Source organism: Linepithema humile, chromosome 4 (genome assembly GCF_040581485.1).
Source record: "Linepithema humile isolate Giens D197 chromosome 4, Lhum_UNIL_v1.0, whole genome shotgun sequence".
Lineage (NCBI taxonomy): Eukaryota > Metazoa > Arthropoda > Insecta > Hymenoptera > Formicidae > Linepithema > Linepithema humile.
Window position 1 is genome coordinate 19,345,776 of NC_090131.1, and position 16,037 is coordinate 19,361,812.

Below are 16,037 nucleotides of genomic sequence, written 5' to 3' on the forward strand. Positions count from 1 at the left end.
GGGAGGGTTTAATTTGTAAAAGCTAATTTGTCGAACTTTTAAGGTGACCCGTGTCCCGAGGCTGCCGGCGTTTCCCTTGCGGGAGATAATCAGGAACACCTGGGACGTGTCGACCGCACGTGCATCGTCGTTTCTTTTTGCTTCTGTTTTCGGAGAGACGCGAGAAAAAGGAAGCGAGAGAAAACGTGAACCCAGGATCTACCCTTGGCTTTTACAGGAACAGTCGCTTCCACTGATCAATCAACGAGTTCTATTAGAACAGTTTCACTTAACACGTGCCGTAAAAAAAACTGATAAAACCATCAAATAAATCAAACCGACAAAATAAAAATCTTCTCATGATCTGTCTTTTTATTTAGTATAAATTTTGTATCGTGGAATAAAAAGGCGTAGCTTATCGCAAATTTAATTATAAATTACCAGTAACAGCGATAAAATATTTTAGATAGCAAAAATATTAAACAAATAAGTAAAACAAATAGAATAATAAAATAAGAAAGAGGATAAAGTAAATTCGATAGCTGTATTTGTTTTACAAAAATAAAAGTATCTGCCTCTCTGCTGCCTGGTATAAGAATTAAACAATGGTCACGCGAGCGTTATAGCGACGTATCGTTTCGCAGTTTGTAGTTTCGTTCACCGTTGTGTTTTTATTTAATCGGCAAAGAAAATATTTCATCGTACGTAGCGACGATAACGGATATGCGCTTGTAAAAATGATGAAGAAAATACCGTCATTCAAAAACCCGTAATTTCAGCAGCGACTTTACTTTCTAGAATTGTAGCAAGGCTCGCATCTCATTCGCGTCTTACTTCGCAACACGATGATATGGCGGTAAAAGGAAAATTGTTATTAATTATTATTAACTTGCGCCGACAACGAGAATTTCTATGAAACTTTAATTGGATCGCGCAAAAGGCCGCGTCGACGCGCAGAATTTTGCCCGGAGAACGGAGATTAAATCAGCACTAATTATCAACTCTCGATTAGTTCTGCCTGATCCTCCCTGCCTGCTGGCCTAACGAGACTACTAACAAAGTAGCCTACTTGCTCTTTTTTTTATATCCCTTCCTTTCACTCTCTCATTACAAAAGTTAAAGTTGAGGATCATTCTTAACTCCCAATTATTAGCCAATCTGATTTCAGCGTAGATAAAATCAGAATTTTATAAATAAAATAATACATCACATAAATTACTACTCAAAAGTTTGGAGCTTAAAGTTTTTAAACAAATTAATATTTTTTTACAGATGCAATTATTTGTGAGTATTGTTGTTGAATATATCAACGTAAGCTTCTAAGAATATTTGTATAAAATATGTAATCACCATAAAAGACTTCTACATATTTACAATGCTAATAAAAAATTAATTAGTTTTCTATTTGCAAAAAAAGTCTTTTCTTCGACTTGCCATCTTGATATTTCAGTGATCAATTATTAAATATTTCTGCTTCAATATCATACTAAGTAATGCAAATTCTAAATAAATATTGACATTCTCACTAAGATAATTCGTATCAAATTTTATTTACAGATTACAAAATGCTACAAACTTTTAAAGAAAAGTATATTTTAAGAAAGATAAACAACATACACATTTTCAGTTTAGAAACTTTTAGAACTGCCAAGAAAGAAATTTATTCGCTTTGTTCTGTTTGTTCACTTTCTATACAAGTTGGTAGCAGAAACTCCTTGATATGACGAGGGCCACGAGGAAGCAATTATCGAAATATCGAACGCATTCTGAAAAATAAAGCTCCCGATGACGCTACAAACCGAGGGAAGAAGTTTTTCCTTCTTCGCTGCTCGCGTTGTCGCTCCTCTCTTTAGTTCCCGTCGTCGCAAATCCCTTTCGGGCAAAGAAGAAGCGGCCGGTCTCCCGGTATATACCTCTGCGCGTTCGAAGAAAAGCTCTCGAAGAGAATTCCTCTTGAGGTGTAAGCGCTTCCGTTCCTTATTTCGCGCGGCGGCGCACCCCGACTCAGCAAAGGGACTACGTGGATTTACTTCGATAACAGAGATACACCGAGAGAGACGTACAATAGAGTCTTGTTCGATATCGAAGAAATCGACAAAGCTATCGTTCTGGAAGTCCGTTAGATTTTCGGGGATGCGACAGAGAGAACAACAAAGCGTCTGTACCTTTTGTCTTTCGATTAATCTTGAAGACTTACGACTTTAACAAGCGTTGATTATCGCGATTTGGTATTATCATTATAAAAACGGCAAATCTATTCTTAAATACAATAAATTCCACATATATAGTTTGATTTATATTGTAAAATTTTAGCTATAATTTTAGCGTTTAAAATCGAAACATTAATTAAAATGACTTAAAGAGGATAACAAATATTTGTCATTACGAACTGAAATATAATAGAATCTCTCTAAAGAATAAAATATAAGATATCTGTTCTACTTTTCTTTGAAACAACAAGGCTTAAAATATATCAAAGTATGGGAAGTTGCCAAAGTGGCAAGAGAGGTATCTCACAAAACTTACAATGACATTTGGATCGGTAAAGAATTTGAGAAGTGGTGAGTTCGCTCGTATCGATCGAAAAGTCTATTGGTTTCGACGAACGAGATCAGAGACGCGTACTATCATCTTCGTTTCCTTTCTGTTGTCTTCGAAAGCCAAACTTTAATCAACAAACTTAAAAACTTTCGTTTGTTTCTAGCAAACTAAATTTCTAATCGCAGCTCGAATGTTATTATTTGATGTACAATTACATAAATTTTTTCACTCAAATTTTATCTAAATAAAAAGATTAATAACAGTAAATATTATTAATAATAGTGAATAATATTAGGCGTTAAAGACCAAATATCCTTTTTTTTAATTTCCTTCAAAATAACGATCTCTAATAATTTTCAGTATGTGTGCATTACCTTTAGAAATCTGGAAAAATTGTAAGTAACGGTTACTCGATGAGAAATCTACAATGGGGGACCCATTTTCAGAAAGCAGATGAGACGATGGAAACTGTAGTTGCATGGGTCTGCCAATTCTTAGGAAAAGAATGGAAGCACGGCGAGACTTCGTACCGACTTTTTCTCGTTCTCAATTAAGTTTGAAAGTCCATTCAAACGGTGAATGGAGCCGAAAGATCTCTTCCTTCGCTTCCGTAAAATCTTTGCCCACGGCACTGTTATTGCTTCTTCTCTCGCTGCCTATTATTGTTCCTTCTCCTCTCTTACCGCGAACTTGTAATATGATATATACGAGGCGTCCCTCGATGGAATATCGCATCGGAGCAATATCGCGATTACGTTAAATCGCCGATACGTGCTTTATCGAAGAACAACGTAACGCCTAAGCGTACCCTTTTTCCGCGCGATGCAAATCTGCCTCGAAAAAGCCAGCCCAGTTTTCCCGGAGTAGAGAAGAAACTCCTCGGCATTCCCTCGATCGCGCTCCGTATTCGGGACGGAGACAGCGGCGACGGCTTCCCGTGAAAAACAGAAACTGGGGCAAAGACTTCGCGATTTCGCGCATGAGATAGTATCGCGCACGGTTCGTTTACTCCGCGTCTGGAAATACGCGGGATACCGGCGTACGAGGGAATATCACATCCCAAAGCAGCGCACGATGAAATGAATACAAACAAACGTTTAACTTATCGCAACAAATAAACAAGAGAATACTGTGCGGGGTGGTACGGTAAGATGGCGAATAAAATAACAACGCCTCGATATCGCGGATAAACGAAACAGACCGGAGTAACAGTTTGATAGTTTCAACCCGAGATTTATCGCAATCTGCTCGCGGAAATGGCCGAATAGTGAAAATAAATTGACGTCAAACTTAAGACAGCAATAAGTTCGGTTAAGGTCAATGGATATGTCTTCCCTTTCTCCCTTATCTCGTTGGCTGATTGAATGCCATTATCATTTATCGGTGGAACGAAAGGGGTGAAAAGGGCAGACAGAGAAAAAAAGAGAGAGGAGAGAGAGGGAGAGAGAGAGAAAGGCGAGAAACCTGCTGCAGGCAACCTCGCTCGGAGAAGCCGCAAACTCAATGTTCGCAATGAAACGTAAGTAATTCCTCGCACCCTTCCGGCGACTCTCGTATTGAAGGCGTGGAAGTCGCTCGAGTTCGAGAGAATAAAACGACGGGAAGACATTGGGAGCTGGTAAAGAAAAGCGGTGAAGAAAAGAAAAATACTGTCCGCGCAGAATGCCGACTCCGGCCGGCCGTGGCGAATCACGACGGAGGGCGAGGGACGAACGGGGAGAGTGCAGCGGGATATAAGGGCAGGTTGAGGGATTTGGGGATCCGTCTTTCGGGGAAATACAACGGGTCGAATCTGGCCGAGGCATTCGACCGTTCTTTGGACAACACACTATACAACGGTCGCCAAACCGAGCGGAGTCGCGAGACCGACCTCTATTGATTCCGCATTATTCCTTTGCCCGCTCTCGGGCAAGAATTGAACCCTTTAGATGCTATAGTTCGCCTCCACAGTTCCATCACTCGCCTTTGTGCCGTGTCCTTTCTCGCCTCTTGTTCTTGATTCCTATACCGCGCTTGTCCATTTTCCTCAGCCAGCCGTGTCTCCGACAGCTTCCGAGGCGCCTGACTTGACTGCACGAGATGGCATTTTTCATTACATTTAAATGACATTTAAATTTATTGTATCCCTTTTAGACGCGCGCTTTACTTACGATTCACTGAATAATTTAGCCAACTTGAGACACGATCGGGCTAACATTAAGGTTATTCGATCTCGCGAATACAATCCATACAATTTTGAGTAGCTATGAATATATTTTTTATCACTAATTATGATCGCATTTTGATCGCTCGAATAATTGAAATAGATTTACGAAGATATGTAATGCGAGAGGATATCTTCAGACAAGCTTTTTTCCGCAGCGACTATTACCGTCGTAAATTCAAAAAAGTTCTAATACCCGTACGTGCCGATACAGCTCCGCGAGCTCTCTCTCATCGAATACCCGGACAACCCAGCATTACGTAAGGGAAATATCTAAGGGATTACTCCGGCATAGCCCTCCCGTACGCGCAGAAATTTCTCCAACTACTGGTCTTAAGAAGGCACTCCACGGCAGCTTAGAAGGCTTCTTACCAGCGCACCGGCAAAGAAGAGAGATACACATATACACACATATTTGTACGGCCAATGTATACGCGCATCGTAGAAGTATAGCGCGTCGAGAGACTTTGATGAACATAATGAGCGGCTCAATGCCGCGAGCACGAGCGTTTTCCTTTAAGCTCGTGCTCGAGTGTTATTCTCGTTTCTGTTTTATAGCACGATGGATTCGATAACGCACCCCACAACAATTATTTCGCGAGAGAGAGAAGAGCAGGCAAATGCGAGGAAGAAGCGAATATGTCGATTGGCATCAGTAACGGCGTGTGGAAACGCGACGAGTTTCTTTGAAAGCGGCGAAAGACAGGCTTTTAACAAAATTATAACAGCATAACGCAGCAGTGTTGTTGCAAACGTAGCATAAGCGAACGAGTTTTTCTTGGAGACGAATCAACAATACTCAGTAGAGTATTTTCATTTTCATTAGCTATCTTAATTTAAAAATTTATTGTTGCACTGCAGAATTTATTAGAAAAAATATTTGCTATCAAAGCTAAATTGTCGCTATTGCTAACGTTGCAGCAACTGGCATCTGACATATTCGCGTAATTCTCTAACGACACAATACTATAATCGGTACTCACAAGTGGTCCTGCCGCTTGAACGCCTTGCCGCACATCGTGCACGCGTATTTCCTCTCGTCGCTGTGCGTCAGCTTGTGCTTCGTGAGCGCCGATGCGTTGTTGAACACCTTCCCGCAGACCTGCGACAGAGAAACAGCAGCGTTAGTAGTAGCGTTGACGAAAATTACAAATTACGGTGTCTGTCGAATTGCGGCGGTGCGTGATTACATGCATTCACCAATGAATAAGCTATCTCGTTCTCCTTCCATTACTGCGACAACGCAAAATCTCCATTGTATCCCGAGATATCTAAATTTCTTTTTCGCAAGTTTATTAGTGACACGTGTGAGGAAGAGTCGCGAGCGGGCTTTGTTTTAAAGCCGCGCGGCAAATTGGAGCGTGACGTGATTTTCAATTACCATACATGACCCTCGTAAAATAAACGTCGCTTTATGATAGACATTAGAACGGCGATATCAGGTGGCTATCGCGCGACACACACAAACACACACACACACACACACCAATCTCCCTTGCAAGCTTGTCGTGGCGCACAATTATTCCAGCATCACTGGCAAGAATAATTTTGCAATCTTCGTAACGAATACTCGTGTTTTTAGCAGTGTTGTGTTGTTCAAACAAAAATACTTCTTATTTGCTTGAGATATTTTATCAGTTTCGCTCAGCGTTTTTTTTTTTTTTTTTTTTTTCAAAAGCAAAATCTTTTAAAACATTCTACAAAATGTAATTGCAGTCTATTAAAATACACAAGCTTAATCAGATAAAATTCATCATCCTGAACAGTTGATATTACTCTGCGATATGGAAAGACGTTCATATCATTTTATCTCCAGAATTAAATTGGCCATTATCGCTCCCAAATATCAGAATGGAGCGACGGCAGCGAAAGCTGCGTGGCCGTTAATGCCACCTGATAAACGAGACCATTATCGTCCATCCTATTAAAGAATAAGGAATCGCCGTATCACTGCAGTTACTTCTACGTACGTAAAAATTACTCGCAGATTTAGCGCGGCGATCACATCGCACTCCGCCGGTCCCCGGTATGCGCCCGTTAAGTATGTGGAATTAGGTTTATTATACGCTTCCGGATGGCGCGCACTATTTCAGGAACTATTTCATGAAGCCAAAGACCGAGGAATTGAGCGCGCGGTCGATGTTCCACCCGAAAATCCGACGCCTCGTTCGAATGGACGATGACTTCGCCGTCGGAAAATCGTGCGAATTCCGTGGGGTTCGTGAGCGACAGGAACGATTAGCATTTCTAATAAATTCGCCCTGCTTCTTTCGTCGACGAGCCGCTCCGAATGCCGCGCATAATGCGACGAGGCAGCACCGCAAGTAGCATGAGCTAGTAGCACTAGTATTAAAATACTAACATAAACATAATAACGCTTCCATTATTATTCCACGAAATAATCTACAAATATGCAGAAAATTTACATAAAACAAATTAACGAAGTTTTCGATGAGATAAAAAGTCCATAACTTTTAAATATTGCCTTAAATTTTATTTCAATAATAATTAAATTGTGACTTCCACAAAAAGTACTGTTAATAAATCGTTTATTGCGAAAAAAAGAGTTTGCGCTGTAGTATTAAATATTTTAATAATTTATCTTCTTTGTTTTTTTTTTTTTTTTTTCGATCACATAATTGATAGAAAGATTAAGTTCTTGCGACGCAAATCTCAGCATTCACGGGAAGAAAATGTTGAATAATCAGGCATATCTATCAGACCGTACTGTGCAAACACGATCAATAATGCGGAAAGTATAGGACACCGGCGGTGGCGACGGCGCGTTTGGCTAAACTCGCTCTAATGGCCTGCTTGAGAGGAATCCCACGATCGAGATTCGGAATATCACGTCTCGACGGCATCGGGGATTCGTCGTCACGTCGAAGGATTCGCGGTGTCGGCGGGCGCGGCATTAAGCCGAAATTAATTTCCAATGCACCTGCGCCCGTCGCCGCCGTTGTCAGCACGTGACGACGCGGGGAACGTGCGATGGCACGATTCCGGGCCTCCATTATCGGAAAAGTCTTTTCCGCTTCTCGTTTCGCTGTTATTTCCATTCGTCGCGATGATGCGCGGGGGCTACACGGAGCGCCGCTGGTGATTCCAGTAGAGCGAATAAACCGAAGCCGAAGTCGCGAAGAAATACCGTCGCTGCTCTGGATGACAAGTTTCTCTTTGCTTTGAAAATCTGCGCTTGTTGAGAGAAACAAGATGTAAACAACAACGTATTTTTTTTTTTTTTTTTTTTTTTTTTTCGTCGCAATACTAAAAGCTTTCAACTCTTTATTAGTCATACATAAACTCGAGAGAGAGAGAGAGTGAGGTGTGATTCTATTTTCAGCGTATGTAAAAATTCGATAAAATCGAAATGTAAATACACTAGAAATTCAAGTTATTTACTTTTTCGTGTAACTTATTTATTTTTTTATATTTTCTTCAGATTTCACTGATATTACTAAACTATGAAAGCGATCGCGGAACTGAATACGCTGCAAAACTCGCTCTGACGAACACCGTGCGTTTGGATTAAAAAAAAAAAAAACTTGTTGACATCCGGCGGAACACGAACTTCCTGCGGAATCCTCGCAAGCGCTCATGCGAAGCGATACTATTTAACGATGGGCCACGGTTGCCATGACGACTCATGTATAGCTTAAACGGTACAGTCTGTTGGCAAACATTTGCCGGGATCCAGCAAACAGGCAACAAATTCCATTTCATGAAGGAACGGGCGTACATAACGAACGTTCTCGACGAAACGAGAAGTACCCTCTCCAGCGTGGCGGAAGAAATTTCCGGGCCATAGATAGAAAAACTTCGCGTCGCTTCTACCACTACCACTACGAGGGCAAATCCAGATTAAAGAAAAAGGTATTAAAGGCGTTCCTGACGCGCATCGCGGATAATATTGACCGACGACGTGAAGAAGACCAGCGGGGGGGGGGGGGGATAAGAACAGAGCGGGCACAGAGAACGGGGGAAAAGATAAGAGGACGTAAAAACTGCGAAACGAGAAATAAAAAAGACCAGAAATGACGCAAAACGCACGATTTGGAGCATGTAGAGATGGCGGCCTGTGTATGTACACGAACGAGAGACGAATGTTTGCGCACGGTCTCGGCGAGGTCTCTCAAGAGCTAGGGGGTCGACGCGAGGGAAAAGTGGGGGAGGGGGAAGAAGGGGGAGTCGTACTTCTGGCTCCTAAGCAGAAAATCTAATTTGCGTAGCTTAACTCCTAAGGAGCTCCAGATGCACGGACGCCAACACACGGGAGTTTCAATTTACGAGGCGAGGACGGCGAAACCAGGGAGAAAGATGAGAGGCGCGGCTGGAGTGACGAGGCGCAGTGACGAGGAACGAAAGTGAGACAGAGAGGGAGAAATAAAGAAAGAGATACGTACACACATACGTAAATGAGAAGGAGAGAGATATACGCATATATGCATATACACACTTAAACAAGAAAGAGAGCGGAGATATATATAGAGCGAAGGAGAGATGAAGATTCGAGGAAGAAGGATATTGCGGAAAATCTTGACGAGAAAGAGAGAGAGAGAGAGAGAGAGGTCTTAACAGGCGCACGGTCCTTCGCATCCCTCTTACCCATCATCCCCGTGCCAAAACCCGTATCTTCCACCCCCTTCCGCGACGCGGTCCCTCTTCTTGAGAGCTAAACAAACATCATTACTCCTGGCCTTTCTGCTAACACTCCCTTTGCCAACTCGCTTCCTTCTCCTCCTCCGCCTCTTCACCCCGCCAGCAGTACTCTCCGGTCGGCACACGATGGTTCCTCTCGGCCGCCTCCACTTGGCTCACGACTATGCAAGTCCACCCGTAGTGCCCGAAGCCGCCAATGTACACCGACCAGCACATCGGGCCCTGAATACGTAATCCCGCGGGTGGTAACATTGATACTTCGTTAAGAGGGAACTCTCTCTCTCGAGAGAGAGAGAGAGAGAGGAGTCGCGCGGGAGGAGACGGGCGGGACACTTGGACCGAGCTGCTGCGGTGGTCGGAGAGGCAACCGGGCGATTCGTGGTTTAAGCCGGCCCTCCTACCATCGATCGGTCGATCCGCTTAACGGTCGTTCCCGGCCAACCACGTTCGTCGTCGTCGCGGCCGCGCGCGCTTCCATCCGGAGGATGAGGCACGGGAATGAGGGATCGGACGTGAAATCGCGCATGTCGCCGGCGAGGGCACTCCGGATAGTCCGTCCTGAAGTTTCGAGGAAACTGCGTTCTCGAAGGATCGCCGTCGAGAGCGGTTTTCACTCGGTCTCTGGTCTCTTATTCGGCTCAATGATGTGCCTTCGACCGAGGCTAAAGTAGCGAGTCGTTTCAAAAGCCCTTGCAATTTTCAAACTTTCCATTTATTTAAAATCTATTTCCCCCTTTTAAATCCTGCACTTAATAATAATATAATATGATAACTTTATTGAATTTAATGCGATATTAAAAATTTATCGATATAGATAACAGATTGTATTTCACGCATTTATTTCATATTTATTTTCGCAATAAAATTTATAGAGAAAATCGCCAGGATTTCTAAAATGATCTAATATGTCTAATAAATGATTTAAATAATTTCCCCAATGACTAATAAAGAGAAGTAAGCAACTATTTATGTTTCTGCAACGCTTCCTGCAACGAAAAATCAACGTAGAAATATATGTATCGCCTAATTACAGTAAAGTAATTATATTCCTCTCGCTCCAAATACACATCATAGAGATAGTATAGCACAGCGTAATTCGTGCCGTATGCAACAGTAATCAGACTGCAAATGTCTAAAAAAGAAGGAAACGAGATGCAGAGAAGAAGGAGAGAAAAGATTACTTCGTTATTTGAAGCTCGCTAAAGAGAACAGCGACTGGCGGCTAAGACGCGTCTGCGGCTTCATCCGGTTAACGTTTGTTCCGGCTAACCACGTTCGCGTCCCATTCCGAGTTTTCCTCTAGCTGAAAGTAGTGGTATAACCCCGAGGGGGCGCAAGACCGCGGGGCGAATGCAATTTGTCGCTTCCGGGCAGGCGAATCTTTTAAAAGAGTGCATCTTATTACCAGGAGCCGGTAAGGAGACGAGAAACTCGCGCTTCCGTAAATAATGAGGAAAGGCAGAGGAGGAAAGATCCCGCGAGGTGGAGTAGTGACTCGGTGTGCCATCCCTGCCGCTGATGCCGCCGTAAAGACACAAAGGTCTTCCACCGCCATGATGGCGCGGGAGGATATATTATTCTCGTTTGAGGGTTCGGGACGAGCGAGTAATGCACGAACGGACTGTGTTGCCGGGGGAAAAGGGCGATGAATGGAATGCGGGAAATCGCGTTACCGCTCGGGATTTCCATTGTGTTGCGAAGGACGGGCGCGTACCGAGTCGTTCGTTTACCAGCGACTTCTTCTCGCGAACAGCATATAACAAAACGCAGACATAAGCCGAATACTTCTCTTGAGAGCGCGCCCTCGAAGCATCCTTCTGAGAGATTATTATGGGCATTACATGCAATCAGAGATGTTTAGAGAACCAATTAAACAACCTCTACTCATTTCACGTTGCGCGTAACAAGCATCTATGTTACAAAAATTCTTTTTTAAATGTTTTCTACGACAATAAACTCAACAAAAATTTCCATATATAAATAAATAAAATATATTACATTTGTTTTGAAATTATGCATACGCGTGCTCGGAAAAATATATTAAATTCACTTTATTTAAAAAATAAAGAATGTTAATTCTTCACCTCGATAGATGGAATTTACATCTCGGATACTCGGTTGTTTTGTTAGATAAGAATTTAGCATGCATCCATCATATTCAAAACGAGCGACATTAATTTCCTCGCGCGACACATGCAAGCCGTCGGCGCGCGCAGTAGTAATGGATAACTTTCGTCAGACGCGAAATGGAACCTCTTGTCTCTTTGTCGCAACTAAAGAGGCATGGTTAGGACAGAATGTAGCGGAATGGTAAAGGGCAGGATCGACAACGCGGGAGCGGCGGACTAGGGCAGAAACTACGATGGCAGCGGGACAAGGTTGCACGTAGATCCAGCAACAACTTGGGTTGAAGTCGGCTTAATTAACAGCTCGTGTCACTGCGAATGTTGGCAAGTACATCGTGTCCACGGAACAACGGTCACGTGTGTCAGTGTGGCACAAGCAGCGCAAATTTTGAAAATCACATTGACCCATTTTCTCGGAGTTTTCAGCCAAAAATACGTCGCTTACGATAAGCACGACAGATTAATGACATTTGCAAGACATTCAATTATCCTCGCGCAAGTAACACGAGAAAATACGAGACGAGAGAAGCTAAGAAAACGAGGCCATTGAGTCGAAAAGAATGGCGATCTTATCAGTACGAGTGAGAGAAAAAAAGTCATCTGATCTCGGCCAATCACTTAACTCTATTGTACATGTCCCTACCTTTTAGAGTATAGAGTCGCGTGTCGTTCGCCTACGCCTTTCTGCAAAATCTATTCGGCCGGTGAAATTATCGCGAAACTTTCCCACGCTTCGGTAATGTGTGTATTGTCCGGTCTGATTAATTAATGATTTAATGTTCAGCCGGCGGAGCGAAAAATCGATACACTCGGCGAGTTCATCAGCAATTCCATCTCATGAAACCAGTTGCCTTTCCACCCGCGCGGATGCGTTTCGAATTAAATAATTGCAGCGACAACAGTCTCTTCGACGGTACGCATATGATCGAAGCGCAAATTGAATTTCTGTATAAAACTAAAAAAAAAAAAAAAAAAAAAAAAAAAGACTTTGGCTCTATTGAATCTCACACGATGCAAACGCGCGCGGTCGCGCACGCCGCGAATTGCTTTCAGCGCAAAACGTTGCCGGGCGAAACGATTAATAATCGCATGCATTATTCTCCGTCATCCCGCAGATTTTCAAACTTTCGATATCATCTCGTATCCGCAATCTGCCGTGTGTGTCGGGCACACGAGGTATAAAATCTGCCGGTCGTGTTGCGTTTGAATTATTAATTAGCACGCACCGATGCTGCATCGTGTATGGTGATGATGGCATATCTATGAGGGAGGCCGGGCTGAGCCGAGCGCGCGCGCGACGACCGACTAAATGGAAATCGTTGATGCATCGCGAGCGATCATAAGGGTGCATTAAAAAACTTTATCTCGCGTCGCGCGCGGCATTAATCGACCGTCTCGCGCATAATGCCGACCGCGCGATAATTGGAGCATAAATTATGGCGGTACAGAGCCCCGCCGTGACGAGGAAAATTCCACGGGCGTCCTGTAATGAATAACGATCAATTTCCGGCGAGACAGCCGAGCGTCACGTCGGACGCTGCGCCGCTGCAAAAGCCGCCCACCCTCTCTTTCTCTCTCTCTCTCGCCCTCTTTCTCCCCCGAGTGTGCCACCCCCTTTAGATCGCGCCGATATCCGAGAGCCATAATCGAGCCGAGGCGGACGGGCTTAATTCGTCGCTAACTCGATACATCGACAAGGCTTGTCAACAAGTCAGGCGGACCGTCATTTAATTACGTAACAAGGCAAACGGGAACGAGGGGCTGCTCTCTTAGCCGTCAGGGCTTACGCGGAAGAAAGAGAGAGAGACGGGAAGTGAAGGGGAAAAGGGGACGAAAGAGGAAGCGGCGGAGATGAAGAACGAGCGGCGAAGATGAAAGAGCAGGAGGCGCGTGGAACAAGAAGTGTCATATGAACGAGGGAATACTACGGTCTGAGATGGCGTATAATCCTTTACAGGAGGAAAGCGAGGCGGATAGTAGCGAAGGATTAATCGCGAAGCGAATTCTGAAGAAGAAACTCCTCTCGAGGATGTATAATTCTCATCTCGCGTCGAGATTAAATACATCGAGTAAATAAGATCTCGGCGTTAGATCAACGTATCTGACGCTAAATACGCGACGGGAGAGAAATACGAATCTACGAAGCTCGCGGAACAAAGAGATTACTTTCGTTAGCCGGAAGCTTTGAGCGGCGCAGACCGTGCGGACGCGGAGAAAAGCGGATCAATCAGCGGAGGTGGCGGGCTCTAAAAGGGTTAGCTCTTAAATACCACCACAGGCAGGCACGCCTAAATCGGTCGAGCGTACAGACGAACACGAAGGGGGAGCGCAGGGGAGCGAGGGGGTATCGCGTTCGTGTGTTACATCACCGAGGGCGCCGTGTTTGCTCTGCCTGCTCCGAGGCTCGCGCCGTCTGAATATTCAACAGCCTTTCCCGCACACGGCACACGACGGAGCGCTTGCATGCGCGCCGTGTACCGCGTGTATAAACAGCGCCCGACAACCGCCTGGCACTTTAGCGCCGGCCGTTGCGTCTTAATGTGGGTCACGAGAGGGAGGGAGGGGGAGGAGGGTCGGACTGGGAAGAAGGAAATTGAGCCGCGCGCTGAAATCAAGGCTAACACTGCCATTTCGCACTGTCGCCGCGTTGAAATAAATTGCAGTCGCGTCGGTTCGAAGTCGTCGGATTAATTTATTCATCTCTATTTCAGTCGCGCGCGATGTATTTATCTACATGGATTTATGTGTGCGAATTATCAGAATATATTGCACATAACCACATACACACCAAGAGAGTCAGTCATTTTTCATATCCTTTATCCGAAGAGGCAATTACAAAAGAGACTATTATCGACGAAGAATATCTAATTTCTCGATAGATCTCTATTCACTGGAAAATCTATTTACCGGGAAATCTACTAAATTAGTTCTAGCGTGAATGAAAAGCCTCTATTTCATCATGAATAAGAACCCTGGAGAACTTGGCGCTTAATGCCAGAGTTTGCATCTAATTTACTGCGCGCTAAATTGAAAGGAAAAAATAGTTGCGACACGGAGAAGGAATCCGTCCAAAGGCGCGGTTTTACACGAGTCGGGGATGAAGTGGACCCGAAGGGTCGTCATAAAAATGCCGTGTGCGTGCGAGAAGTTCGTCCGGATTGCACGTCACGGATGCGAGAGCGCATCCCCCGCGCGCGCGCTCGCCATGGCTTTCCGCAACAAGCGCGCCGGCGCGGCCGCCGGAAAGTGGGTCAGCGTCGTTAGCGTTCGATGGCGCCATTTCGACTCGTTCCGACCGCGGGCAAAAGGGACGTAAAGGGAGGCAGACACGCGGGGGGGCAGAATAGGGCGGGTTAGCACGAATTTTGCGGCCTCGCGCTACGGTTTTCGAGCACACCCCCGTGGTCATCGATCGTGGTCGTCTAACTCGATCGGCCGCTAACGAACCGTCGCCTCGTTCTTCCCCGTGAAAATGCTCTTTGTCGCTGCGTGCTCCCGAGGGGAAGCTAACTGTTAAAACGAAGCACAGCGGGATTAAAAAAAAAAAAAAAAACTCGCCGGAGAGCTTTTAAACAAAACATCATTGCAGCCTCTGCGCTACATCCCGACTCTATGCTTTATATTTTACGTGTCGGACTGTAACAAGCAGCTATAAAATTTCGATGCACAAATAATTAAAAAAACGGCGCAGTTATCAGTTTGTGCCAGGACCAACTTCCAATTCGCACGTAGCCGAGTACTTTGTTTCAGCGAACTTTTAATCACAATTGACAGAGACAATTACCTAATGTCAGTCTACAGCGGCAGCGCACAATGCACGCTTCCGTTATTTCCGCGAGTGATTTCAGATTTAATTAAAATGCACTGGCGAAAAAAAAAGACGCGCCCGTCAAAAACGCAGCTGCATTATGCACGTAATTCAAATAAGCTACGTGTACGTACATAAGGAAATATTTAAAAATAATGTTTCCGGCATGTGGCAGTATAATTAAGGCTATTTGAGTAATTTTATTAAGGCGAAATAAGCTGCGCTACGTAGAATAATTACTGATAATGGACCACAATTTTTTTCTACCGAGTTAGAGAGCCCATTTAGTGTTGAAAATTGCGCATGTTTTTCCTTAAATATTCTACGCAATTATTAAACAATATTCATCGTTCATCTTGTTGAAGAGAATATACGATAATTTTGCTATAAAATGCTTAACGCTGTCACAGCTAGATATTTTGATTGATAATAATTGTACGAACGTTTTCAATGTGTATATGAGCAATCGTACTATTGCCGTGCGAAAGCCAATTTGAATGAAATTCGAATGACAGTCTACTCCACAATGCTCACCTGTTACGAATCACATAACGGATGTCAATATTGCTCCATCAAAATTATTAATGTTTCTGAACACCTACGTTTGAAGCGTTGCAAATAATATTAATTCGAACCATCAAAAGCAGCCTTTCGAAGGCAAGAAATTAAAAATGTGAAGAATTTTATAATTCTCATAAATAGCTTGCACTAATCTGCTTTC

At 43.9% G+C, this 16,037-nt stretch overlaps 1 protein-coding gene and 1 long non-coding RNA gene across 16 annotated transcripts in view; one reads left to right on the forward strand and one right to left on the reverse strand.

Moving 5' to 3' along the window:
- The window catches only part of LOC105672654 (zinc finger protein 541), a 403,799-nt gene that overhangs the window by 96,561 nt on the left and 291,201 nt on the right, over nucleotides 1-16,037 (reverse strand). For all 15 annotated transcript variants that reach the window (XM_067354494.1, XM_067354493.1, XM_012367730.2 and 12 more), the window contains one exon: nucleotides 5,707-5,825. In XM_067354494.1, the coding sequence (XP_067210595.1) occupies nucleotides 5,707-5,825 (119 nt within the window). The remainder of the gene's footprint in view (nucleotides 1-5,706; nucleotides 5,826-16,037) is intronic.
- Nucleotides 8,671-16,037, forward strand: part of LOC136999786 (uncharacterized) — a 198,033-nt gene continuing 190,666 nt past the window's right edge. The window contains exon 1 of the long non-coding RNA XR_010890108.1: nucleotides 8,671-9,291. This is a non-coding gene — a long non-coding RNA (uncharacterized lncRNA). The remainder of the gene's footprint in view (nucleotides 9,292-16,037) is intronic.